Below are 27684 nucleotides of genomic sequence, written 5' to 3'. Positions count from 1 at the left end.
TCCATGGGCTCTGCCTTGCTTAGGCCCAGGCCTAGGGTGTGGCGGGTTGCTTGGAGCTGCCGCTGAGCTGACCCAGCTGACTCGAGTGGAGGGGTACAGTGGCCATAGGCAGCACCTTGAGGTCTGGCTGATGTGCTGGAGGCCAGGCAGCAAGAAGGAGCTAGTGCTCTGCTAGGCTGATCTGTGGAATGTCTTCCAGAGCCCAGGAAGGTGGGCAGTGGGTGCGGGTGTAGGGGTGTGGCTTAGTGTCCCCACTGTGTGCCTGGAGGCAGTCTCCATGGAGCACTCTGTGCCCCGAGCACTCTGATGGTGGAGGCCAGGTGCTAGCGGGGGCGGTGCCTGTTTAGGGATCCACAGGGTCACCAGGTCTATGCCTGTCCTCAGAGCTCATTTCTCCCCCACCCTGCATGCCATATAGCCTGGTCCTATGGGACAGTGGGTAGGAGGACACCCTGTTGGCAATCCTGGCATCCTCCTCCTTTACCTGACCTTCACGTGCCCTGGTGGGCACAGCTTAGGTGATTTGCTGTGAAGTTGAGGCCGCTGTGATCTGGAGAGGAGTGCGTGGGGAGGGGAGTGTATTCTCTCCTGGGTGTGGCAGAGAGGCCCTGCCCTCCCTGGGGCTCTCTGATCTGCGGGTGGTGGTGGGGTGCAGCTGCTATGCCGTGGGTAGGCTGCGAGCCCTGAGGCGGGGGTGCAAGTGGTGGAGACTGCTGAGGGTCTGCCAGGCCCGGCTCTCAGCCTGCCTCGGGTCAGGGTGACTAGAGCTGTAGGCCTCTGCTTGGCATAGTTCTAATGGGTCAGATGCTGGGCAGAGTGGGCTCTCATTCCTGAGCAGCTGCTCATAGGCCTGGAGAGGGTGGGAGAGGGTGCCTCCAGTGCCTCCCATCATTTTCTGCCGGCTGCTGGGAAGCACCCTGATACCGGTCACTTGAGGTAGTGGAGAGGCTGACGGCTGCCTTTTAGAGCCGCCTCTGGGGCCCAGAGATGAACTCTATTTACTTCTGAGTAAATAGGCCCCAGAGGAGAGAGGTTTGCTGAGACCACAGCAGGAGGACAGGGCTGGGAAGAGGCCCGCTGCTGCAGGCCTCTGGGGTAGTGGGGTAGTGGGGTAGTGTCTGCATCAAGTCTTGAGCGTGGCAGACCCTGGCGATGTGGACATAGGGTCCAACTCTGTGTTGGGGAGCAAGGTGCCACCAAGCCTCAGGACCCGCCCTGACCCAGGAACTCAAGGGCAGTGAGCTGAGAGGCCCATGTCATTGGTGGGTCAGGAACTTGGCAGGCGGTGTGCTACTGCCATGATGTCTGGGCCACAGCAGGGACCGCTCACAGTCAGAGGACTCCACAGGTGGGGCTGGACCTCCTAGAGGCTTTTTCACACATGGGATCAGCCTTGACACTGCTCAGGTGCTGAGGTCTGCTGGCACTATCAACTGTCCTCTCTGTGGAGCTGGGCCTTCCAGCACGGCAGCCTCCCGGAGCCACTTGTCACCTGTCAGCTCAGGGCTCCTGCCAATAAGGCAGGTGCAGCCCTGACTTGCGTGGCCCAGTTTGGGAATCAAACAGCCTCACGTCTGCCCTCCTGTGTTGGTTGGAGCAGTTACAAGCCCATCTGGGAGTAGGGACATTGGCCTTGCCTCTCAAGGAGAGGAGTGTCAAAGGCTTTTTCAGCCATTTTCAAACTGCCTCGTGCCGTAAGACCTCAAATGTGGTGGTGGTCTTGATAGATGGGCTTCATTTCCAGAATGGTGGGAAGACAGTGGAAGATTCTACAAGGGGTAGAGACATGATGGCTAATTTTGAAGGGCAGATCCTGACTTGTGCCGGAATTCTGAGGGACAGAGCGTCCTTGTTTGTGTTGTGTTCATCACTAATGCTGGGCAGAGCTGGGGCCAGGCGCAAAAGGGGCTATGGGGCCCCCACTCACTCAGGCCCCTCTGCCTCATTCTGCACACGTGGCCCATGAGGAGCCTGGTACTGGGGAGCCAGCCTTGGGGGGCAGGTTTCATGCAGGTCTGTGCGGCAGGAGGCTGGCGGGAGAGCTGAGCTGCCTAGCATGGGCTCTTGAGAGGGCCCAGAATGTTTACAGCTCCAGACCCCAAGCAGGGGTATTCAGGAGAGTCCCCCATGGGCTGGGGGCTGCTGGGGAGCATCCATGAGACTATGGCTGCAATCTGTGGGCCGGGGATCTAGCCTGTGGTCTGGTGAGTCAGGGAGCACTGTGGACCAGGGTGCTGACTGCCAGGGTGCTGATTCCCAGGACCCCTGGCACCAGCACCTCATAGGGAGAGCGGGAGACAGCCCTGTTTGCAGAAGGCAAGGGGCTGGGGGCCACTTTAGGAGGGGAGGTGGAAGGAGGAGGGCTGTGGGGCCTGGACACCGCCTGTCTCTGTTGGGTGGTGAGGCCCTGGTCAGCTGCCGGGCATATGGGTTGTCCCTTTTGGCTGTCAGCTGTGGCAGCACTTGTGGGCCGGCTTTTGTGTGGACAGTTTTCCTTCCTGTGAGAGTCCACCCAGGCGTGGAGTTGCCGGGTCACTCAGTGACTTCATGCGCTGGCCGTGTGGGCGGCACTGAGGTCTCTGTGTCCTTGCCAGTACTTGCTACTGTCTGTCTTTTGGCTCCAGCTGCTCTTGGTGTGCAGTGTTCTTGTGATGACCGGGTTTGCATCCCTTGGTAGCCAGTGACCTGGAGAGCCTTTGGGCACTGCCTGGGCACCTGTGTGTCTTCTGGGGGGCTCTGCCCACGTGCTCATCAGCTTATTTATCTGTGTATCCTCGAGTTGGCTCCTTCTCCTAGAAGTTTCCTCTAGGCCCTGCAGCCGTGCTCTGTCAGCCTTTGCCTTTGCTCTGCCTGCTCCTTGTTGATCTCCAGGGCTGGCTCCTCCTCCTGGCCCTTGGTGGTCTTGCGTGTTACACAGTCTGGAGTCCCTTTGTGGTGGTGCCTTGGATACCCCAGGTGGCCCTTCAGCTCTGTCTCTCCTCACCTGGGTGGCTGACCTGTCCACAGGGACTGACCAGCTGCATCGTGGGGTCTCCCCCTCAGCCTGAGGCCTCCATTCTCACAGACCCAGGTTGAGGGAGGGAGCTGCAGGGGCCACCCAAACCCAATCCTTGCTGGTCACTGGCTGGCCAGCCCACACTCAAAATGGCCTGTCTCTGACATCTACCTCCCTGCCCCCCATGATCACCCATCTAGGCCACTTGTCCTGTCTCTGGTCCCCTGCTGGCCTCATTGTCATCTGCCGGCCTCCCTACCTCTAGTCTTGCTCCTGACTGTGCATTTTCTGTGCAGAGTGATCTGTAAAATCACAGGTCTGACAACATCAGTCCCTGGCTAGGAGCCTCCAGCGGCTGCCCTCACAATGAAGTCAAACCCAAACTTTGCCTGAGGCGACCCCATCTACCCTCTGGCCACCCCTGCTGCACCCTACCCCTCCAGCCCCACAGCCTCAGGCTTGTTGCCTGCTCTGTCCTCTCTTCCAGGTCCTGCCCTGTGGCTCCCTTGTGTCACTTCAGGCCTCACCAGGTCCCGGAGTCTGTGTGGAAGGGCCTCCTGGGGCATTTCTCAGGGAAGGACACCTGATCATGCAGCTCTCTTAGGGAGCAAATGTTTCATGGAGTTACCGTAGCTCATTGTTTAGTGTGGACGCTCAAGCAGTGGTGTGAGTTGTCCCTTCTCTTCACCACCCTATGCTGTGACGTCCATCCTGCCCAGCCAGTGCTTGCTGCCCCAGGCACTGCCCTAACTGCTGCTCCTCCTTGCCTTCGTATGCCAGTGTGAACTTCAGGGTGAGCTTGTGGGTTTCTATTTCTCTTTTAAAGTCTGCTATAATCCTTCCCTTCCTTCCCTTCCTTCCCTAGGCTGCAGTGCAGTGGCATCATCATAGCTCACTACACCGTCCAACTCGTGGGCTCAGACAATCCTCCTGCCTCAGCCTCCCTAGTAGATGAGACCATAGGAGCCTGCTACCACGCCCAGCTAGTTTTTCTATTTTTAGTAGACGAGATGTTGACCTTGCTCAAGTTGGTCTCAAATTCCTGAGCTCAAGGGATCCTCCTGCCTCAGCCTCCCAGAGTTCTGAGCCTGTGCCTGGTGTGTTTTTTCTTTAAAGGTTATTTGATATGAAGCCACCCTTACCTGTGTGTTTGTGGCAGTGTTTTTAAGCACTTCAATACATACAGCACTATTTAGGTTTTCTATTTCTTTTTGAGTCAGTTTGATGATTTATGTCTTTAAAGGAATCTATTTCGTCTTAGTGGTCAAATTTGTTGGCGTAATGTGAAATGTGATTTATGATACTACCTGATCATCCTTCTGTTGTTGGCTCCGTAGGACAGCCCTTCTTGATACTGGTGACTTGTATTTGATACTGGTGACTTATATTTGTGTTTTCTTCCTCTTGGTGTGTCTCAGTGGAGCTCTGCAGAATTTCTGTGTTATCAGAGCAAGCTTTTTGGTTCTATTGGTTGTTTCTCTTGCCCATCTGTTTGCTACTTTGGTTAGTTATTGAACTCATCTATTACATCTGTTCCGCTTGCTTTAAGCATAACTTGCCAGCTTTTTTAGGTGAACATTGAGGGCATTGGTTCTTCTTTGCTCTCTTCTAATCTAGGAATTTAAAGTGATACTTTACTTTCAGCTGCATCCCCCACTTTTGTTTTCTTGTGTGTTTTCACACAGCTTCTGATTGTTCATGGCAGAGGGTCTGGTAAGGAGGTCTCTGTGGCAGGCCCTGTATTAAAATGCCAGTGGTGGAGGCAGGAACTCGCCACCTGCCCTCCTGCTCTGCTGCCTTTCCTTGCTTGGGGCTCTCCTCCCTTGACCCCTTCTTGGGTTCTTTGGTTGGCAGCCTCTCATTTCTACAAAGGCCTTGGCAAGTGGCCTGATGCCTGGGGGCTGCCAGGTTGGGTAAGGAGGCCTCCTTTGCTTTGATCCTGCCCACCGACCACAGTTTACGAGGGAGATGGATTTGAGAAGCTGCCTGGAGAGAGAAACCCTGATGCGGAGGCATAGAACAGAGGCTGCCTCTGTTCAGTGCTAATGGCTCCATGGATAAGTGGCTGCCTAGGGTAAGTGCTGGGCCCAGCCAGGCAGGAGCACTGGCAGCTGTTTCTGGCTGTCAGCACCCCAGGGCTGGGTGTTGCACCAGGTCTGGGTGGGTGTGGGCCACTGGAGTAGAGCATCAGGGCTAGGGGTCGTGAGGGAGATCAGGAAAGGCAGAGAGACCCATGCAAGGGCTGTGTGCAGAGGCGAGTTACAAGGAGCAGAGGCCCTGACTGAGGGCTGGGAACACCTTAGGGGATCTTGACTCTGCCCGGAAGGGGTGCGGGATTGAGGGTGAGCTCCAAGGCTGGTAGTGATGGCAGCTAGATCTTTCCGTAGTGGGTTTCTCAGCCTATGTGCACAGAATGCATGTGGTGCCGTGATGAGTGGGAGGGGCCAGGAGGCCACACAGTGTCCCTGTGAGGGGAGGGGCCAGGAGGCCTTGCATTGCCCCTTGGAGGGGAGTGACAAGTGGAAGCAGTGTGGTGACAGATGCATTCCACTTCCGCATTCTTTTGGATGTGTTAAACTTATTGTTGGCTGAGGTGGTGTCCAATGAGCTTCAGTGGGGAATGGGAGGACAGATGGTCAGCATGGCCCAAAGTGTTGACTGGAGGGGGATGATGTAGTCAGCTGAGCTGAAAGGGGGACCCGTAAGGGTTCAGGCTGTGGGGGGTCGGTGTTGGTCACTGACTGGGGGCTGCTACTCCCCTAGGTGGAGCTGTCACATCCATAGTAGGGCCTGTCTGGACTCAGAGCCTGGCTGGGGACGTGACTGGGATGGTGGCTTGATAGACTTTAGGCCACAAGACCAGATGAAGCCACTGAGGCAGTTGGTGTGGGGATAGTAGGTATGGGGTGGTACCTGTGCTCGGCTCCTGGCTCTGACACTTGCGGCCTGGGCGGGAGGAGCAAGGTCTCCTGTGCAAGGGGCCTGAGCTGTAGGCAATGGTCACCAGTCACTGGAGGTGGCAGGCCAGAGAAGGGGATGAGTGTGTGGTGACTGTGCACTGTGCCCATCATTCTGTCTTTATGGTCAGCCCACTACACACCATGTCCTGGCCCCACCCTTGCCCTCCATGTGGCACAGGGGTGCCCCCATCCTGCATTTGCCACATCCTTTGCACACCCCCTCCCCCCAGGCAGGTGCAGGAGAGGTGGATGCCTGGCAGGGTGTGCCTGAGCATAGGGTGTGGGGTGCAGCCTTGGTCTTTCAGGACCCTTCCGCACATCAGCTGCCTTCAGGGACCACTGGGGCTGCTCCTGTAAGTCTTCCTGTCCCTTCTGCACTTATATGTGTCCGTAGGTCACTGAACCCAGGGGGCAGTGAACCTTAGAAGATAGGCTGGTCTTTTCACTTGCCTTTGACATCCTATGTAGCACTGTAGCCTGGGTCTGTCCCTGTCTCCTATGTCCTGGGTCTGTCCATGTGGGTCAGACCCAGGGTCTTGCTCAGGACCCTACAGATGTGTGCAATGTAGTCAAGGACCCTGGGCCACCCTGCTTCTCCAGCTCCCTGCGGTGTGTGGCTGACTGAGGGACTTTTCTGCAGGGAGGGCTTCCGGTGGGTCTGCTTGCCAGTGCAGGCACTGCTGCCAGTGGGGGCCACAGAACTCCGGGCTTGTCTGTGGGGGTTTGGGGCGGCCGTGTCTGCCCTGGCCATGCTCACCTCTTCTGTCTCTCCCTTACCCACATGCCCGCCTGCCTCTGTTCCTGCACCGTCTCTCTCTGTCTCCTCCGTCCCTCCCTGCCCTGGACTCTGGGTCCCTTTGTTTTCCTTCTCTTCTTTCTCCATTGCTGTGTCTCTTCCCCTGTCCCTTTGTCACCTTTCTCTGTGCCCTGCCTCCTGCTGCCTCTCCCACTGTCATGTCTCCCTGGCCCTCTCTGTCCACCTCTGTGCTGTCCCCCCACCTGCATCCCCACCTGGTCTGCTTCCTTCCTCCCCCTCTGCTCCTGGCTCCTTCTCTGGCCCCCAGGCACATGGCTCAGCAGGAGACCAACAGAATCATCGGGGCCAGCGCCAGTGCTGTGAAGCAGATGTCAGAGGTCCTGCATGGTGCCTGCCCGGTATGTTCCTGGGGGGTCTGGGGCCAGGAACGGGGATGGGAGGGACCCCTGCTTCTGTGGTGGGGAGGTGATAATGGCAGGGGGTGGAGCATGTAGGGGGCTGACACACAGGTGGCCTGAGTCATGGCTTCCAGGTTAGAGCTGGATATGCTCAGTTGTTTAGGCCACAGCTGCTCACTGACCACCACTGGGTGGAGTTGCCTGGGAGCCCCAATCTCCTGGGTCTGGTGTGCGTGGTGACAAGAGTGCCTCGAGTTTCCTAGCTGGGCTTTTCTGAATGGACGCTGACACCCCCTGTCATTAGTTTTGCCACCCTTGCCTGTCTCCTGCCCTCTCCACCTGTGCCTGTTGTCTGTGGCTACCGCCATGTGCGCCTCCCTGTCCTGTAGCCCTGGGCATCACCACACCCGCCACACTCCGGGGCCGCTGCTTCTGGCAAAGTCCAGGGCTTTCCCTGTCCCTACAGTACCCTCTCACACACTAGGTCAGCACTCCTTGTCACCTATCCCCACTCTGTCCAGTCCCCAAGGCGTGGGTGGTGTTCACCACAGAGACTAAAGGCCGTTGACCCTAGGCTGTTACGGATGGGAGCCAGCAGGCAGAGCTGGCAGTCACCCTGCTCATTTGCATACTGTCCACAGCTACTTGGGGGCTGCAGGGGCAGAGGTGACAGTTGCAGCAGACTGGCCTGCGAAGCCCAAAGTACTGATCACCTGGCCCACACAGAAGCCTGCTGGCCTCGTTGGGGGCTGTGGCAGGGGGTAGTGCTCAGCAGCAAAGAGGCTGCAGTTTGGGATGACCTCAAATACAGTGTGCCGAGTGACAGAAGCCACACAGAGAGTGGCTTTTTGTGTGAAATGTCCAGGAAGTGCAGGTCTTGGGAGACAGAAAGTGGATGAATGGTTGGGGGGGGCAGAGAAGTGGACGCTACTTGGCACCAGGCACCTTTTAGGGTGACCGGAATGTTCTAAAACAGGGTTGCAGTGATGCTTATATGAGTAGACATTCTGGAACTGCACACTTCAAATGGGGGGGTGGGTTATGGTCTCTAAATTATACTTTGATAAACTATTACTCAAAAAACCAGAACTTGTTTCAAAAGTCAGTGACACCAAAAAGAAACATCCTAGAGGCAGCAGCCAATTGTCTGAGGATGGGGGGTGGAGGATTCCAAGGTCTCAGACTGGGAGGCACAGGGATCTTCACTTCAAGAGGCCCAGCTGCTCTGTGCATGATGCGGCCACCACAGCTGTGGCTGCAGCAGGAGCTGGTGCTCTCCGACCTGCTCTCTGTTCCTGTGTACTCAGGCAGTGTCACATCCAGCATCTGCAGGGGTTTGGCTGCATTGATGTCTGTGTCTGACCCTTTTCTGTTTAACTTTGTTCTTTGATTCATTCATCCTTCACTTTTTCATTCATTTGTTCATCCACCTAAAGATATTTGTTGAGTCCCTCTTGTGTATGGAACTGTGTGAGGTCCCAGACTGTGACGAGCCATGGTTCTGAGAGGCGTTTCTGTGGGGAGAGGCGCCTTGCATTGGAGTCTGGAACAAGCCTGGCTGGGTCCGAACTCTGGTGTTTGTGGGAGCAGAGTTTGTGCTTCCACCGTAGTTTGGACCTCGAGGGCCATGATGTCAGGAGCCTGAGCCCCTGTATCCTCCCTTCCCTCGCCCACTGCCACCTGCTGGAGAAGCAGCTGACACTTAGCACCTCCTCTGCAAGACGCACTGAGGGTGCAGATAAGACGGGTCCCTCCCTCCAGGTCCCCATGGTCTTGTGGGGGGACACACTGCCATCCAAACAGCGTCCGTGCCCTTGGGGCTTGTGGCAGAGTTAGACTTGCTAGGTGTGTGTGGCCTTTTGGAGGAGGAGGGGACGATGTTTCGGTGGCGGTTGGGGGTGGTGGTGCTTCAAGCCAGGTGGGAACCCAGCCAGCAGGGTAGTGGACCCAAGACCCAGCGGCAGGTGGCAGAGTGAAGGGAAGAGGGTGCAGATCCCAGAAGGGCTGGGGATAGTGGGTGTCTGGGGATGGAGGAAGGGCGCTGATGCCCCTTTGTTGCTCAGCAAGTTTCTCTTGGTCCCTGCCTTGGGCGACTCTCAGTGGTAGAAATTAGGGGTGCTCCCCTCATCCTGCTGGACTCCAGGAGACAGTGGGGCAGTCCCAGCTGATGCTGCCGCCCCATTGTTGAGTGAGAGCTATCGGAGCTGCACAGGTGATACTCTGGGGCTGCTGCTTCTGGCAAGGGTCTGTAGGCATCCCTTGTCCAGGTTCACACTTGGCTCTGCCCCTCCTCTGCTGACCTGGCCTGGCCCCAGGAAGTTTAGAGGGGCACAGACAGCACGTTGCTATCTCTGGGAAGGAAGAATATACCAGTCATGCAGAGATGTAGAGAGAGGAGAGGCCGGAGGTGTGTTCCCACAGAGAATGGAACCTCCACCTGGGCCCCTGGCTCCATCCTGGGGCACACATGGGGCCAGTGCCAGGAGCCTCACTCGACACTGACACAGGCTCCACAGATCTGCTGCTGAGGGCACTGACAGGGGACCTGATCCCTCTTCTGTGTGGGCTTGGGTGGCAGGGCTTGAGGAAGGGTCCATGGGATGGGTTTAGGCTGGAAATGCACAGAAGCCCACAGGCAGGGGCCACTTGTCTATGGCCTGAGAGGCCATTTATGGGTCCTGAAGAAGGGAGGCGTGGCAAAGTTGTGAACAGGGCACAGGGCAGAATGCTCCGGAGGGGATGCCATTCTGATAGTGCTGATGAGATCTAGCCCTGCCTCCCACTGACCTTGAGCGAGCCACTCAGGACTAAGAGTCCTAGTCTCCTGTGCAGTATAGTGGGGTCATAGCACTTCCTGCTGAGCCAAGGAATTCTGGGGCCAAGTGCTGTGACTGGAGCAGTTCCTGGCTTCCATGGGCTATGTTGATGTGACTTGGAGTTTAGTGGTGATGGTGTCCACTGGGGCACTGGCTGTGCCTGTGGAGATAGGGGTGTCACTGGGGGTGAAGCAGATGGTGATGGGCCCAATTCTGAGGGAAAGAGGATGTGACAATGGTGAAGGAGAGAGTAGGGGTTGTGGGGGCCCTGCCAGTAGGATGGAGGAAGCAAAGGAGTGTGGGGAATTGACGCCGCCATGGCCTGGGGGTGCTGGGGGGCGAGACAGCGGTACTGCCTCCTATGATGACACAGCCTCTGTCTGTCCAGGATCGCCTGCAGCTGGACCAGCTGAAAAGGCGGCTGGCGGATGCTCTTCAGCGCTATGGAGTGGTGCAGAAGGTGAGGCTCTGGGTGGGGGTTGTGGGCCTGGATTTCTCGAGCACCAGCACTGGCCGCCTGTCCCTTAGTTGGCCTGGTGCAGTCTTGTCCCCCAGGGCACAGGAAGGGGCCATCTTTGCAGGCACTCTGCAAGTAGCCGGGGCCTGGTGGTGTACCTCAGTGCATGTCTCCTAAAAGGTATTTACTGTATTTTGCCACATATAACGTACACTTTCCCCCCCAAATATTTGAGGGAAAAATAAAGATGCATATTATACACGGGTAGTACTAATTTTGCATCTATGTAAATGTTTTTAATTCTTTTATTTATGTGTATGCACTAACAGTGTAACTCTAGAAAGCAATAATGATACTTGTATATAAAATAATACCCTGGAATAATGATAGGTTTTGTTGAACTTTTGACAAACTTGCAACGAAAGCATCTTCAGCCAACAAAGAGCAACACATTTCTCTTCGTACACCTGAGGTGGGAGCTAGCAATCTAGCTGATCTTTTTACAAAAATTATTGAAAAATCCCTTAGAAAATGTGGGAGCAGTTTTCATACAGTGCAAGCTTCAAGCTAACTGTTATTAAATATGCTAAAGAGCCTGGGAACAGAGCTGCTGAGAGACCCTCTGGACCTCCTTCCACTGAGAGCGTCTCAGACTGTGGAGGCAGCAGGAGGAGTGGCTTCTGCAGATGCCGAGACAGAGGAAAGTCACGCAGGGAAACCTCCACAGTGGCCGGAGGGGGAGCAGCAGGTGAAGACCTGGGTTCTGGAGCAGCATCCAACTGGGATCCTGTTTCCACCAAGACGACACAAGAAGAGGGCAAAAGGATTGCACGAGGAAAGAACATTGGTGATTTCTCAGGGACACCGAGGTGGTGCTTTAACTTTATGAGGAGAGAAGTTCTGAGTGTGAGGACAGGAACAAAACTTGTCCAAAACTTCCAGCAGCCTATGAGAATCAAGTATTGGAATTTCATTCTTATATAATCTGTCTTCAAAAGACTTACAATGTTGGGCTCTCCCGAATAACTAGAATGGATGAGCTCCGACTCACATTTGGTGTGCCACCCAACAGAACCATGGACGTCGAAGCACCAAAGACCATGACTGTTAAAATTAGTGGACGTGAGGTTCAGTGCCCATAGCACAGTGGTTACCGCACCCAGCCACATACATCGAGACTGGAGGGTTTGAAACCGGCCTGGGCCATAGGCGCCTGTAGTCCCAGCTACTTGGGAGGCTGAGGCAAGAGACTTGGTTAAGCCCAAGCTTTTGAGGTTGCTGTGAGCTGTGACGCCACAACGCCACAACGCCACAGCACTCTGCCCAGGGTAACATAGTGAAACTGTCTCAAAAAAAAAAAAAAACAACAACAAAAAACCAACAACTAGTGGATGTGAGAAAACACATTTCATTGTTGTTCTAGCTTGTGTGTAGCTGGGACAAAGCTACTGCCTGTGATCCTGAAAGAAAAGTGTTCCAAAAGGAAAGATTCCAGGTGGAGTTATTGTCCGTGTGCCTGAACAAGGATGAGTGAAAAAAGCAGGTCTGAAAATCTGGTTAAACAAAGTCCAGTCACAAATGCCTGGAGGTCTCCTAAGAAAATGAACTTTGCTTGTTTTTATTCGTTTCAAAGTCCATATTACAAGGTGTAAAAGCAATCACAGTGGACTTGAAAACCCAACTTGCTGTGATACCTGGTGGGCTACGCAGCCAACTGCAGCCTCCTGATGTGTCAGTAAACAAGCACTTCAAGGCCATCGTGAGGAAAGAGTGAATGCCGTGGGTGCCGTCAGCCTGTGCTGATTTAACACTGACAGGCAGAATCAAGGAAGCATCTGTCACTCAGGTTTGTGACTGGATCCTAAGATCGTGGAACCGTGTCAAGGAGGGGGAGTTTGTGAAATCATTTTAAAAATGTGGTATCAGCAATACTGTGGATGGAACTAAAGTTGGTAGAATTTACTGGGATGAGGAAAGTGACTCTTCAGTAGACATTGGTAATGTAGAAATTAATAAGACGATAACTTCTGATATTGGCAGTGATGAAAAGCTCTAGGCCTTCTATGATGTACACGTACTGTAAATTTGTTAACAGTACATAAAATTTCTTATACCTTGTATCTGTTCTTGTGTTTTGTAATTATTTGTTACATAAAATTTCTTGTACCATAATATCTCAAAAAATAAATGCTAAAATTCCTTTACAATGCAAAAAACAAGTACCTAAATATAAACAAAATTTTGAATTAAAAAATTAAAATGAAAAAATTTTCCCCCAAAGTTTGGGGCAAAACCATGGGTGTACAGTATACGAGGGAGCACATTATAGATGAAAATATGGGAACTTGAAGGGGCTGCCCCAGAGGTGACCTCACAGCAGCCTCCTGAGAAGCAGGAAGCGCAGATCTCATCCTGCAGGACAGGAGAGGAAGCTGAGGCCTAGGGAGCTCACACGCGTGGGCAGAGCTCATCTAGGCATCGCAGGCAGAGCCCAGCCGGGAGCCCAGGACAGCTCCATTCTCTCAGGGGGTGGGAGGTGTATTTTGCTGAGTCATTGTCTAACAACTTGTGTTTATCTGACCCTTCTCTTTTTGTTCTTCCTATCTTCCTCCTCTTGTCATTTCCCAACAGAAAATTGCAGAAAAGTCCAGAGCACTGCTTCCCATGGCACAGAGGGGTGGCAAACAGGTAGGTACCAAGTACTTCCCATAGTCAGTGGGTGTTGGGGCAGTGCGGAACCCAGTGCCAGTTGTGTTCTGGGGGTGGGGGGGTGTAGGAGGGACCTTGGGCAACCACCTTGTTTGAGGGATCTGCCTTAATGAATAGCTTCAAAACATTGGTATTTTGACCTTTGGCCTCTGGCACAGTGCCTGACACGGGCAAGCTTCCAGATAGTGCTGTGTGCTGTACCGACTGACTGGTGGGAGAGTAGTCCTGCTGCTGATGGCTGTGAAGCCTGTGTTACATACATGTGCACACATCGAGATGGACACACAGCACATGAACACAGGGAGACAGACACAGACACACAGAGATCTGACGGGGTGGAGGCGTCAGTGAGCCGCTGGGGAGTCAGGACACAGCAGTCCGTGTCTGCTTCATGTCCTTTCTCACTGCTGGGCACCTTCCAGTTTGTGTGTCTCAGCCTCTTGAGACTGAGCAGAGGGGGTGGCTGGAGCATTAGCAGTCTTCCTGGGCTGGGGAGAGAAAAGTTAGAGTTCAGGGCTCTTAGGAATCAGAATCCCAGAGAAAGAGGTCCGGTTGTCAGCAGTGCACGCGTGTTGTGGGAGTCATGTAATCAAGCAAAGCAGTTTACAAGAAAAGTTAAAGAGAAGGTGAGGCCCTCTCAGAGTAAAAAAGAGGCAAAAGTTGGCGTTTAAGTCCCACTCAGGAGGAGGAATTCTTGTAAACACTGCAGATTGCTGATGAGAACCTAAAGGATTAAGGTACTTGGGTCACTACAAAAGTTTTGAGACAGATTGTGTTATGGTCTGTCATTTTACTCCCAAGAAACATAGTCAACAGTACCTTTCTGATTCATTCATTCAGCTTGCCAGGCTTATTAATTTGCTGGGGGGACTTCAGTTGTTTCTGTCTGTACCAATTTTGTGTTTTTGGATTTTTATGTATCTTAAAACTTTTGTAATGATCATGTAAATCAAAAATAGAGCAGCTGTAACAAAACCTAAAACACAGCCTTGAATCATGCTTATTTCTGTTTCCCCAAAGACAGTTGAATCTCTTCTGAAGGATAATTTCAATGTCTCAAATCTCTAATTTTTCATACTAATGAATTTAAACTAAAATTCCTAATGAACTTAAACTAATATTGCTAGGCATAACAGATAACACTATCAAATTATTAAAGGTAAGTAAAAATAGTAAGTGGAAACTGATCTATAGATGACACAGATATTGGAATAATTAGATATGTACCCTAAAACTAACTACAGGTTGAGGAGTCCTAATCTGACATCCCCACCTCTGAAATGCTCCAAAATGTGATGCCTTTTAGGCTCCAACATGATGCTAAAAGGACATGCCTACTGCAGCATTGTGGTTTCCAGAGGTTTGGATTAGAGATGCTTGTTCAGTAAATATAATAGAATGCAAATATTCCACAATCTGAAAAAAATCTAAAATCTGAAACATTTTTGGTCACAAGTGTTTCAGATTAGGAATATTCAACTTACATTATTAATGTGTCAAAGAAAACACAGGTAGGTGAAATGGCAGAAACTTTTACCAAAGAACTTACCTTTTTTTTCCTGCAGTTTCTGGCTGGGGCTGGGTTTGAACCCGCCACCTCCGGCATATGGGGCCAGTGCCCTACTCCTTTGAGCCACAGGTGCTGCCCCAAAGAACTTACCTTTTATGAAAATAATAAAAATGGGAACTCTAGTACTTAATTATATTGTAACTAAAACTAAGATTGTAATAGGTTGGCTAAATCTCAAGTTAGACAAAGCAGAAGGGAGGATAGTGAAGCAGAAGGCAGAGTCTAAGAGAACACTTACCTTGGAACATAGAGGAAAATAACACAGGAAATCTACAGAAGAGTACAGGTGGAGTTACAGATCAACAGGAGGGAGAGAAAATGGACAGGAATGATATTTGAAGAAGTAATGGTTGAGAATTTTCCAAAGTTATTTAGGTTCCTCAGACCATAGATTCCCAGAAGCTATGTGATAGTAGGATAAATTTACCATCTTTTAAAAAAAGTCACCATGTGCCCTAACATGATAAAAAGCGGAAAACAAAAGATAAAAACTAAATGTTAAAAGCAGATTAAAATCAGAAAAACAATCTTAAAGTACATTAGAGCCAGCGGAAAAAAATCAGACTGTTTTAAAGAGGTACCAAGATGGCCAGCTGATTTTCTCCAGAGAAAAAGAGGAACCTTCAAGCAGCAAGAGCACAACTTCAATGTGCCCAGTGAAAATAGCTGCCTGCCTTCAGTTCCACCTCTCGTGAAAGTATTCATCAAAAACAAAGTGAGAGAACTCATCATCAGTAGGATGCTTGCAAAGTGGAAAAGGGAAGTGATTCCGATGGGAGCACAGTGACAGAGAAAGGAGTGTGGAGTCCTGAAAAAAGTGAAGTCAGTGTTGAGTATTGAATACTATGGGTTTCAGATGTGGGTCGGATGTGCTGCTGACAGCCACAGCAGAATAGGCAGAGAGGAGGCTCGTGCCATGAAAGCATTGTAATGTCCTAGTGTCATCAGTGAAGGGACAAAAGTGCTAATCTCAGGCAGGCTGAGGATGCATGTGGTATTATGTAGGCAGTTCCTAAGGCAGGAGGAATTAATGAAATATTAAAAACATGTACAGTAAAAAATAAAAATAAAAAATACATACAGTAGATAATATAGTGAAGCCAAAAGAGTTGGTTCTTTAGAAGGATTCATAAAATTATTAAATTCCTACAAGATTAAGCAAGATGTAGAAAGAAAATACAAATTGCCAGTTTCAGGAATGAAAATAGACATATCATCACAAATCCTACAGATATTTTTGAAGTAATATAAAGATATTATGAATAATTTTATGCCAGCAAATTTGACAACACCAATGAAATATAATTTTCTTTAGAAAACTATCACTTACCAAGATGTACAGAGAGTCTGGAAAGTTCAATATTGATTAAAGGAATCAGTCCATAAACATCTCACAAGGAAAGCTCCAGGCTTAGGTGACTATACTGGTGAATTCTTCTAAAAATTTGAGGAGTAAATGACACCAATTCACATGAACTATTACAGAGACTATAAAGAGAGGAAGCACACCCTGCTGCCCTTCATGCCGTTCATACCTGGATTCCAAATTCTTACAAGGATATCACAGAAGGAAAAAGACATATCAGTCTCTCTCATGAATGCAGAGGCAAAAATGCTAACCAGAACGCTCACAAATTAAATCTAGAAATATATAAAAAGGAAGCTCTTTCGTTACACAGTAGGACTTACCTAGGTATGCAAGGTTAGTTTGCATTCAGAAACAAGCAGTATCATTCACCACTTTAATAGAACGGGTGAGAAGATCTATACAGTCATCTTAATAGATACAGAAAAGCATTTGATAAAGTTTAGCACCAATTTAAGGAGGCTCTTGGCAAACAAGGAATAGATAGGAATATCTTCAGTCTGCTCAAGGGCATCTTTAAAAAGCTCAGGGTTAACATCACACTTACCGGGATGATATTAAAATCTTTTCTCCCCAGATTAAGGGCAAAACACGTGTCTAGTACTATTGCTTCTATTTCCACTATATTGGGAGTCTCATCCAATGCAATAAGGCATGAAAAAAAATAAAGGAATAAGGATGGAATAGAAAACAAACTGCAGTCATCGACAGTGTGATTGTGTGCATGGGAATCAGAAGGCATCTGTGATGTGCTGTTAGACTAGTAAGTGATTTTGACAAGACTGCTGGATCCAGGTCAGCATATGAGAAGACATTGTGCATGCCAGCAAAAGGCAATTTGGAAATGAAATTTAAGAAGCAATACCATTTATAATAGCTTCAAGACCAAGAAGAAATCTATGGAGAGCTGCTCGAGGCCACTACACTGAAACTACAGAGCATCACTGGGAGAGATTACAAAAGATCTATGTAATTGACAGTGCGCCCTGTTTACAGAGATGCCAGTTCTCACCACATGAATGGATAGGTTCAGTGCAATCCAAGTAAAATTCCAACAGGTTTTAAGCATGTGTGCACATGTGTGTTTAAATCATCCAGCTGACTCTAAAATGTATATGGAAATATGAGTAAGACTCAAAGTAGTGAAGACAGTTTTGAAGAACCAAAGAGGAGAGTTTATACTTTCAGGTATTGGAGCATGATTTAAAACAGAAATGAACACAGGGTGGTATTTGAACAAGGCTAGGCAGACAGAGCAACAACGCCCAGGGACAGATTCAACATGCAGACCCACACACCATGGCAGCTGGACATGTGGTCCAGGTGGACAGCCCTGCGATGGATGCTGGTGATTCATTCAGGGCTTGGCGCTGGGTCACTTGAATGTTTGAACTGAAAGAAAAAAGGATCCTTTGCAGAATTCGTCTCACTCAGTGCACACGACACATGCAGCTGGTTCATAGGCCTGCTTGCAAAAGAGCAGACAGCACTTCTAGGAGATGCTGGAGAAGCCTGCCTTCATTCATGTCTTTATGGTGGGCAAACATTTCTTAAAGGAGTTCTAACTGTAAAGAAAAGATGCATAAACCCGGGTTTGTTAAAATTAATACACCATGAGGAGAGTGAAAAGGCAGCCTGCAGAGAGAGAGGTGGGGGTGTTTGTGTAACACACATCTGAAAAGGACTTAATTTCACACGATAGGAGGGTCTCAGAGGATCTCCTGCAAATGAGTAAGACAAAGGCAGATGAGTCTGGTGCCTCACCAGAGATGCTCTCCAGTTGGCTGATAAGCGCATGGGCATGTCCTGAGCCTATTACCAGGAACCTGGCAAGTGAAGCCTCTGTGCTGTGTAGCAGCCACCACCTCACACCCCTGATAACTAGAAGGGGTGTGAGTAACACCTGAAAGTGCCAGTGTCGGCTGCAGTGTGGGCAGCTGGGCCCCTACATTGCTGACCAGGTGTAAATTGTACCAGCAATAATCTGAAAATAATCTACTTTACAAAGCCCAGTGTTTTCATCCCTTTGATTGTACAGATCTGCCCAGTGAAGGTGTGTATAGTTGGTGTTCCACATCCATGGGCTCTGTATCTGCGGATTCAACCAACCACAGACCGGCAATATTAGGAAAAAAAATATGGCTGTCCTGAATGAGTTCAGACTTTTGGAGTCATTACTCCCTAAATGGTACGGGGTATTAACTCTATTACATGGCTTCCATGTTGTGTTAGGTGTAGTAATGCACCAAAGAATGTGCAGGGGTTACATGCAGTGCTGTGTCATGTTACAGCGGGGACTTGAACATATGCAGATCTCTGTGTCTCTAGGGGTTCTGGACAAACCCCCTGTGGATTTTGTGGGACAACTGTACATTCATCCAAAGTCACATGTAGGAATGCTCATAGCAACACCACGCGCAGTAGGAAGCCCGGGGAACAGCCAGTATGCAGCAGAGCAGAGGAGTAATTTGTGAAGAACTCACAGTGGGAGATTCTGCAGCAAACCAGAGAATAAACCAGGCTGCCAGGGTCCACTGGGGATCCCTCAGTCATAGTGTGAGTGCGTCAGAACCAAAGAGGACACCCCATATGACTGCTTCTGTAGAGGTCAAAACCAGACCGAACTGCTGGGCAGTGTCAGAGTCTAGGCTTTCTATGCTGGGGCTGGAAAGGGCTTTGGGGTCCTGGCTGAGCTGTCTGTTGGCCAACTGGTGCTTTCTTCTCTTACTTACAGAGCGGCGCACTCGCCATCTGGCTGTTGGCTCATATGTGTGTGACATCTCAGTAGAATTTTCTCTTAAAAGGGAATGGAATGGTCCATAGTGCTTCTGAGAAATTACAAAGGTTAGATTATTCCCAGGAAGTTTGCAGATTGTCAGTGATGAAGTGACGAACAACCCGTTCAGCAAGAAACTGTTGCCAAGGACGGGACTGTTGCTGGGCTGTCCCAGCAGGAGTGGGTGGTACGCAACACCCTTGTCTTCCCTCAGCTGGGCAGCGCAGTCTCTCTGGAGTTGGCGATCGTGGCCACGGTCTGACGTAGCCTCCAGCTGGGTCCAGGGTTGCTCTGCCTGCCCCTCGCCAGAGCTGTGGCCACTCACTCAGCTTCAGGGGAATGGTCCACAGTGGCGGGTCATGCTCTGTCTTTGTGCCAACATTGGTGGACTTAGCATAGATCTCATTGGAACTTTGTGTGTCTCCAGGCCACGTTATTAAAATCACGTTTCACGTTCACAGGCTGGTGGGATGTTCTCTAGTCCTTCTCTGTCCAGAGCCTAGAGCAGAGTCACTGTCCCTTGAGCCCAGTTTTCAGCATTTACTGTGGGGCTGGGCATGCATTGCTGTATGCAGTCCTGATGTCGGGGCTTTGATAAACACCAGCTTCTGTCATCTACAGCGCCGTCACTGCTGTCTGGAGAATCCAAGGACCTACCTTGGGACGACCAAAAACAAGTTGCCTTTCGAAAGCATCTGAGTGTCCTTTGCCCTGACCCCCACCGTGCCGCCGGGGTCAAGTACATTGGAAAGTTATTGTCTCTCAGAGTTTCCGAGAGACCTGGGACATGGGCTGTGGTCTGCTGTGGGGGGAAAGGGCTTCCCTCAATGCCCATCATCCCTTCTTACAGGAAATGTGTGCGGCCCTATCTCCAGGCCATTTTGGGGCCTGTGTTTCTTCCCTATGTGTCAGAATGAGGACGCAGCCCCAGGCCTGAGAGGGAGGAGAAAGCCGCCTTTGTCTGGCTGTGTCCTGAGCTGGACTGCTGTCACAGGGCCTTCCCCTCTGAGCTGCTCCCAGCACCTTGCCAGCAAATCCCTAATCCCAGCTTCTGAGCTAAAGACCCAAATTGGGCCTTTGTGAGGAGAATAAAGGCACTTTGTGGGCTTTTCAGGAGGAGGGCTGCGAGGGGACTGGGGGCAGTGGGGGATTGGGGGCTGCATGGGGACTGGGGGTGCAGGGGACTAGGGGCAACAGGGTAGCTGGGGATTGTGGAGGGACTGGGGGTAGCAAGGGACTAGGGGCTACGGGGGAATGGGGGCTGCGTGGGGACTGGGCTGCAGGGGACTAGGGGCTACGGGGGGCTGGGGGCTACTGGGGACTGGGGGCTGTAGGGGACTAGGGGCTATGGGGGCACTGGGGGCCACGGGGGACTGGAGGCTGCGTGGGGACTGGGCTGCGGGGGACTAAGGGCTGTGTGGGGACTGGGGACTGCATGGGGATTAGGGGCAAGGGGGGACTGGGGGCTGCAGGGGATTAGGGGCTATGGGGGCACTGGAGGCTGCTGGGGATTGGGGGCTGCAGGTGACTAGAGGCTACAGGGGCACTGGGGCCCACAGGGGATTGGGCTGCGGGGGACTGGGGGCTATGGAGGAGCTGGGGGCTTCAGGGACTGGTGGCTATGGAGGAGCTGGGGGCTGCAGGGACTGGTGGCTGCAGGGGACTGGGGGCTATGGAAGAGCTGGGGGCTGCAGGGACTGGCGGCTGCAGGGGACTGGGGGCTATGGAGGAGCTGGGGGCTGCAGGGACTGGGGACTGCTGGGGACTGGGGGCTATGGAGGAGCTGGGGGCTGCAGGGACTGGCGGCTATACCATTTCTTCCTTCCCTGCCTTTTGTCATTGTTGTGCGCTGTCAGGAGGGCAGGCTTCTGGTCCCTGCTCTTGGCCTGTCTGTGGAGTTGGGGGTACAGGCCCTCCAGGATTGTCTCTGGCCTGTCCCAGCCTGGGTTGGCCAGCCCACCTCATGGCGTCTTGCTCTCAGTCTGTGGGCTGCTTCCACTGAATCCCAAACCCCAGGGAAGTGTCACTGGGACATTTTGTGCAGTTTTCATTCCCCAGCACCTGACTTTCTCCCCAGCTGGCCGTGATGTTTCATCCTAGGAGGCAGCAGGGTTTCTTCCAGCTCCGTCTCCTGTTGGCAGGTGTTTGCCCTGAGGTCAGCTGGGTGAGCATTTTTGGACCTCCCACCTCAGGAGCATGGCAGGTGGGGCTGTTGGGGGGCTCCTGACTCACTGGCTGTGTTGACAGCGTAGGAAGCCCCGCCCAGGCAAGCCCCAGTGGGAGTGGGGCAGGAGCCTCTGTCAGGGTCTGTGTTTCAGGCAGGTCACTGCTAGGAGGTGCAGACTGTGCCCCGTCCCTGCTGCTGTGCAGTGGCTCGGCTCATGCCCATGCCCCGACAAGGGCAGATGCTCCTGACTCACCAGCTCTGGGAAAAAGTTCAGGTCCTCCTGGTGTCTCTTCTGAGACTTTAAAGTGGCATCTTGTCATGTGTGTTTCCTGGCGTCTTCCTGTGCTCTGGCTCCTCACTTCACCTGGTCTCTCCTGGAGATGACCTGAGGGTGTGTGTGGGGTCAGCTCCATTCGTGGAAGTGAAGACAGAGGTTCAGAGACGCTACAGGACCCCGCAGATCACACAGGGAGCCAGGGAGTGGCCTGTCCTGTGGCCCTCACTGCCTCGGGAGAGGGCAGGTCCTCCGCGGGCTCCTCCTTGGGGGTGAGGCACAGGCTGCCGCACAGGCTGGTGTGTTCCCAGTCTACAGATGAGGACACTGAGGCCCAGGGACGCCCCTGCCTTGCCTGGGTCTCACAGCTGGTGTCGGCTCCAGCGCAGGCACCGGAACTTCTGCCAATGTTCCTTCCGAGAGAGCCCTGGAGGCTGAGGAGGGGCTGGAGCCACAGAAGGGAGCCAGCGGGGGCTGTGGGCCTGGCGTGGGGCCAGTGCCCCCTCCTGCTGCCACCCCCGGCACTGCTCACTTCCTCCCACCCACACCAGGACGAGAGGTGATAATTACCGCCTTGGATGAGTAGCGCTTGTCAACAGATTTTTTTATATCTTTTATTTTATATTCATCTATCCACATAATTATTTATTTAGAGTCCTCTGCTGACCCCCCTGCATGGTGTGTAAGAGAGTGTGGGCTTGGGAAGGAGAACCGGGTCAGCACAGCATCACCACCTGGGACCTTATAAGCTGTTCCCTTTAAATGAGCTGCCATACCCACCTCATGGGGTCCTGAGGAAAACTGGGAAAGAGATGTGGCACCTGCCTCCTGCCTGATCCCTCCAAAGGTCATTGTTGGTCTGGCTGTCACCAGTGGGCAGTCTCAGGCAGCACCGTGGGGCTAAGGGGTGTCTTGCCACCCCGCCCTGCCCCTGGACACCATCAGTCATAGCCCACGGCTTTCACAGCATCACATGCCCCTCGGGTGATGGCTGCCAGAGCATACTGAAGTCCTGACTTGCAGCGCCCGCTGGTTCTGTGCCTGGTGGGATCTGTGCATACCCACTCGTATTCTCACCATCACCTACTCTTGTCCTGGGACCTGCCACAGGGTGGGCACTTTGGGCCCCTCAAAGCATGCCAGGAAAGACTGAGGAGGGGGCCTCTCTGGATTGTGTTCTGGAGTCTTCCTTCTAACTGCCAAGGGGCAGGCTTGCCCCCTGCACCTCCCAGCCACCCACCAGCAGAGAGTCTTCAGGCCTCAGGAGGCAGGGGCATCTCACTGGACACAATGCAGCCTGGGTTGGCTGCCCTCAGGGAACAGCATCTGCAGCAGGCCAGCAGGGCTCCTGACTGCTGCAGAGGGACAGGGGCTCCTGCTGGTTCTCCCTGGAGTCCCACATGGCCTGCCAGCTGACATGAACTCAGCCAGAGCTCCACGTGTGCATACCTGAGTTGTGTGCCGTGTGAGATGGCCTCTATCTCCAGCAAGTGTCAGGGTCCTGCAATGAAAGAAAAGCCAAAAGTGAGCGGGATGTACCCTTTGCAGCCTCCTTGCAGGGCTGAGGGTCAGGTTTCTGGGGCCTGGTGGGAGCCCTGGGACCAGTAGAAGCTGGCCTGTGCACAGACCCCGGTCCTGCCTCAGCCTGCACGTCTGGTTGTACCGACACGGAGGACACTGCAGGGTTTTGGGATTGAGTTACGTGAATCAGGATGGCAGCTGCGCCCTGCTGTCTCAGCCCACTGAGTCCTGCCCTGACCCGCACGGACAGCTGCCCTTGGCAGGATAGCTCTGGCTCTGGCCTGGGTAAAGGCCAGCAGGGTTTGGTAGGAAGGGAAGAGGCAGAGAGGCTGCATGCTGTGCCCTCCCACTCAGATCCCCAGGACGGCATGCAGCAGGCAGGTTCCACAACTCAGAGGCTGGGACCTGGCAATGCCGGCCACCCCTCCCCAAGACACATCAGCCAGGCTCCGTACTTTGAAGGAGGGCATTTCCCAGGACTGGAGAGCAGGCTTTAATCATGCCTTCCACGGAGGGCTGAGGAGACGGAGTCCAGGTCCTAGGGACAGGCAGAGGCAGGTGGCTGTCACTGAGTCCCAAGCTCTGGCATTTGAGCTGGACATGCCACCATAATCCTGGGAGTCCTTTCCCAGTGTGGCCAGCATGCCATGGCCCCAGGAGGGTCTGGCAACCCCAGATTATTCTATCAGAGAGAAATGGGATTGATTAAAGGGAAAAGGATGATCTTACTGAATTTCAAAATTTGGTGACTTAACTCAGTAAGGAGTAAAAACAAGCTGAAGAAGGCCCCATTGCCCCTCCTAATGGCCCAAGCCTGCAGCTCCCTCAGGTGGTTCCTGTAGCCCCTCCCTAAAGGGAGAGCACCTGCTGCTCCCCAAGCCCCAAAGGGAGATTTTATATGCATGGGGAACTTTTCTGGGGGGGTTCCAGAGGGACTGTGACCCCCAAAGTTGAGGACACCATGTGAGCTGCTCTCCCTGGGGTTAGGGTCCTGGCCTGCTCAGCCCCGTGTCTTGCCAGCCCTGTGTCTGAGCCTAGAATGTGGCAGTCCAATTTGGGATGAGGGCCAGGGGGGAGGGGAGCCTTGAGGGGGGATCAAGGGCAGGGCCAGTGTCTGGCTGTCCTGGGTCTCTGCCTGCCATCCACACAAGCCCAGGCTGTAGACCCCCTCTCCTGCCCCACAGGTACAAGGTGTGGGTTCCAGGCATGGGGCACCTGGCTCCCAGGGGCTCTGGAGCCTCCTCTTGTCCTGAGACCTGAGGAAGGAGACTGTGGCCTGGGGCTTAGAGGTAACATGGGTGCGTTGGTGATCATAGGGTCTGCCTCTGTCTTCTACAGAGTCCTCAGGTCCCTTTTGTGGAGCTGGCCAATGATGAGAAGATCTTTAATGGGGGTGGCAATGTGTGGCAGAGCCAGGAGCAGGCGCTGCTTCCAGATATCACGGAGGAGGACCTGGAGGCCATCCGGCTGCGTGAGGAGGCTATCCTGCAGATGGAGGTGAGGCTGTTGGGCGCACACTCAGCCCTCTGCATGGAGCCCTGGTGCCCACCCTGCCACAGCATTGCTCACTCTGGCCAGCATCCTGGGGCCACCCCTCTCCCGGAGGGGCCAGAGCTGGGCCCCTGTGGCCTCACTTGCGGTGACTGCCCCTCAGTGAGTATTTGGTTTGTGGCATCCAGGGAGCCCTGCCCCATCCTCTTTTTTCTGTGGGTTTTCCTAACAGGGCACAGCACAGTCACTGTGGCCATTTTATTTGCTGGACCTTTAGGTTTCTGGCAGGCTGTAGAGCACTAGTGGAGGTGGCTTGGCTTGGTGGCGAGGGTCAATGGCTGAAAAAACTGCTCAGAGTTGAGCAGGCGCTGTGGTGGTGCTGCTTACAGGTGTGGGGAGTGCTGTTGGGGGCCCGCTGTGGGGGGACACTGGGTGCAGCCTGCTCCTTGTGTCTCCAGGGTTGTACGTGTCTGCACCTCCTGCCCATGTGTGTCAGCGGCAGGTGCTCTTGTGACAGCTGCTGAGCACTTGGGAGTATGTGCGTGTGTATGTGTGTGTGTGTGCACATGTGTGTGAAAGTGTGTGACTGTGAGAGTGAGTGTGCATGTGTGCAAGTGGGTGTGGCTGTATGTGAGTTTAAGTGTGTGTGTGCATGCGTGTGTTGGGGGCCACCTGGACCTGTTCTGGTTGGATTCTGAGTGAGAATGTACTGTTTCCGGGGGCTCTGTGATGACCTCTATTCCACCCTGTTGACCTGGCCTGGGGATGCCTGAGAACATCCCAGATCTTGGCCCTGCTGGCTCCCCGGCCTTCAGGCGTGGGCCCTGGGAAGGTCCTCCTCGCCACGCTCCCCTGCCTGGCGCTCTTCCACCTGCTCAGGCCCAGAACCTCTGCTTGGTCGATTGTTGGCCGTGCTGTTTCATTTGCCATTCCCAGTCGAATGCAGCTTCCTGTGGGCAGGGACCACGCACCCTGTCAGCCTGCGTGGCAGATTGTTAAGTGAACGCATGAAACGGACCAGCCTACCCTGAGGACAGTGTGCCTAACCCCCGATGGTGGCCCAGCTTGACTCTGGGCTGCCACAAGCAAGGGAGTCCAAGCTGTGCACCTGTCCACCTTGGTCCTCTGTTGACCCTCGGCTGACAGTGCAGGAGAGTCCCTGCCTGCTTGCCTGGTCTTGGGTCCGCTTCTCGGTAATGTTACTGTTCATGGGAGTGACAGGGCCCTGATTGTGCCCCCCACCTCTGCTGGCCAGAGTTTGACTATGCCTGGTGTTGTGGTGGCCACAGGAGGCCTTTGCTCTGTGCCCTCACCCCATCTCCACGCTAGGTCCTTGTGCCTATGGCCTGAGCCCTGGCCCGGAAGGCTCCGTGGATAGCTTCCCACCATCCTGCCAGTTCTGTCCCCTTGCTGAGCTGTTTGGCCCTTGGGTGGCCCGGCCTAACTCAGCCCCTCAGGTTTGGGCTGCTGATGAGGCAGCTGCCCCAGGGCTGGTCTCACTGTCCTGTTTTAAGCTCTGGCCAGTCCTAGCCTTCCTTGTGCCTCAGTTTCCTCTCCTGTGAAAGACGGAGTCTGGGGCTTTCTCCCATGGCCTTGGTGAGCAAAAGCATGTGGCGTGTCTAGACAAGGGTCCCCCAAGGCTGCTGAAGTGTGTGTGTGGGGGGCAGTGCAGTGGGGCTGGAGGGTCAGGAGGCTGGGCCAGCCCCAGATGTGCCCCAGATGGGTGTATGTGGCCCTCTTTGCTGGCACCCATGGGTCTTCTTCATTTCCTGTAAAGAATGGAGCTGCACAAACACCAGGGCTAGTCCCAGGCCAAATATAGTTGTGACAGAGAGCTGGCAGGTGCAGGGGGCCTGCTCCCTGTGCGCACAGGGGCCCTTTCACTGCCTTGAGGTGGCCGCGTGTGGCCTGCATGTGGGCTGTGTGCTCTGAGGTGCTGGGACTCTTCAATGGACAGGCCCTTTTTAGCCAGCTATCCAGGGGTAGGTCGGGGCAGTTGGCCACCGTCCTGGCCCCCTGGCTCTGGGGCTCCTTGCTCCTCTCCTGTTGCCCCTGGTGGGCTGTCCCTTTCCTTATCTCCCAAGATGGACCCTAGACCCCTTTTCTTATTTGACTAAGATGAGAATTGGGTGGCTGGTGCTCCAAGGGGCGAAGCCCAGTGCCTGAGTTGGGCCAGTGTGGCCCCTTCTCTCCTGCCCCTGGCCCTGCTCTCTGCCTGCTGAGGTTCCCTGTGAGGCTGAAATATGGGGACAGATGAACCATGCCACAGCCAACAGGTGGCAGCTGGCTTGCAGGACCCAGTCATCAGGAGTTATCCCTGATCTAATCAGGAGATGATTCTCGGTCTGTCACCACCAGTGCTGTCTGGCTAAGGAGTATAGTCCTTGCTCTAGGCCCAGGGCCTGGGAGAGATGACAGGCAGCTGTTCAGGAAGCTTCCTCATCCCCTTCTAGCCAAGATGGGGAAGTAGGAGTCTGGTCCAAGGTCCCAGGGCCAGCCTCATCACCACTGGACCATGTGACCCTGAGCAGGTCTCTGCTCTGAGCTTCAGTTTGTTTACCTGTAAAATGGGCACAGCAAACACCCCCTCTTGGTCTGTACCACCCAGAAGCTGGAGGTGGTGTGGGAGAGTCTACCCACCTCAGAGGAATTTGGGCTGGGGGGAGCTGGCCAGTGGGGGTAGGGGTGGCCGTTCTTGAGTCTAACACCTGCCTCCTGCCCTTCCTCCCCTGAAGATGTGAGCAGCCCAGGACTGAGCTGGATAAGCTGGTGTTTGCTGCTAGCTTAGCAGCTCACTGCTAACCAGGGTGTGAGCCCGGAGACTCTGTTAACTGCAGTGCTAACACTCGTGAGATAATCTGAGAGCAGGTGTGTGTGCTGCTAGGCTGAGGGTGGCCCTTGTGGGGCGGTGTTTGCATGTGCCTGGGCCTCCTGAGGAGAGGAAGCACTCCAACCTGGCAGATACTAGGGCCTAGGGGCTTCTCAATGTGGGGCCCTAAGGGCTTCCTGGGAAAATCCAGGAGTGCTGTGGTCTGACCTTTAGGCTCAGCTCTTGCCCCCCATGCCCTGCTGCCCTTGGACAGCCCTGGTTGACAGTTGGGTGTGTCTGGTGTTCTGAGTGGTGGGTCTGAGACCACTCTGGTTGCTCACCTGGTGAAGCGTATGTCCTCCCCCAAACCAACTTGGAGGGAGGCCTGCTCTCTGGGACTCTGAAAGGTGGTCTGGTGGGTCTGGTGTTGCCAGGAGTAGGAACCGTGCTCAGGGTGCTTTGGGGGTCATGTGAGGTCCTGAGGCCCAGCAGCCTCCCCTGGTTGGGTCACATCTGCTTTCCTCTTACCCCATCCTCTTTCCTACTTCCTCTGAGAAATGGAAGCCCCCAGAGGGAGTCCAGAAACTTCCAGGGCCTATGTGCCTTCTCCCTGGTTGC

The 27684-nt window shown here is 53.4% G+C and overlaps 1 protein-coding gene across 9 annotated transcripts in view; it reads left to right on the top strand.

The window, feature by feature from the left end:
- The window catches only part of TSNARE1 (t-SNARE domain containing 1), a 113191-nt gene that overhangs the window by 67476 nt on the left and 18031 nt on the right, over positions 1-27684 (top strand). For all 9 annotated transcript variants that reach the window (XM_053558524.1, XM_053558522.1, XM_053558523.1 and 6 more), the window contains 4 exons: positions 7020-7110; positions 10315-10386; positions 13015-13071; positions 24105-24263. In XM_053558524.1, coding sequence (XP_053414499.1) covers positions 7020-7110; positions 10315-10386; positions 13015-13071; positions 24105-24263 — 379 coding nt within the window. The remainder of the gene's footprint in view (positions 1-7019; positions 7111-10314; positions 10387-13014; positions 13072-24104; positions 24264-27684) is intronic.

This window comes from Nycticebus coucang, chromosome 13 (assembly GCF_027406575.1).
Source record: "Nycticebus coucang isolate mNycCou1 chromosome 13, mNycCou1.pri, whole genome shotgun sequence".
In the NCBI taxonomy this organism is placed as follows: domain Eukaryota; kingdom Metazoa; phylum Chordata; class Mammalia; order Primates; family Lorisidae; genus Nycticebus; species Nycticebus coucang.
Note: the sequence above shows the minus strand (reverse complement) of the source record. Positions and strands in the feature narration are given on the sequence as shown.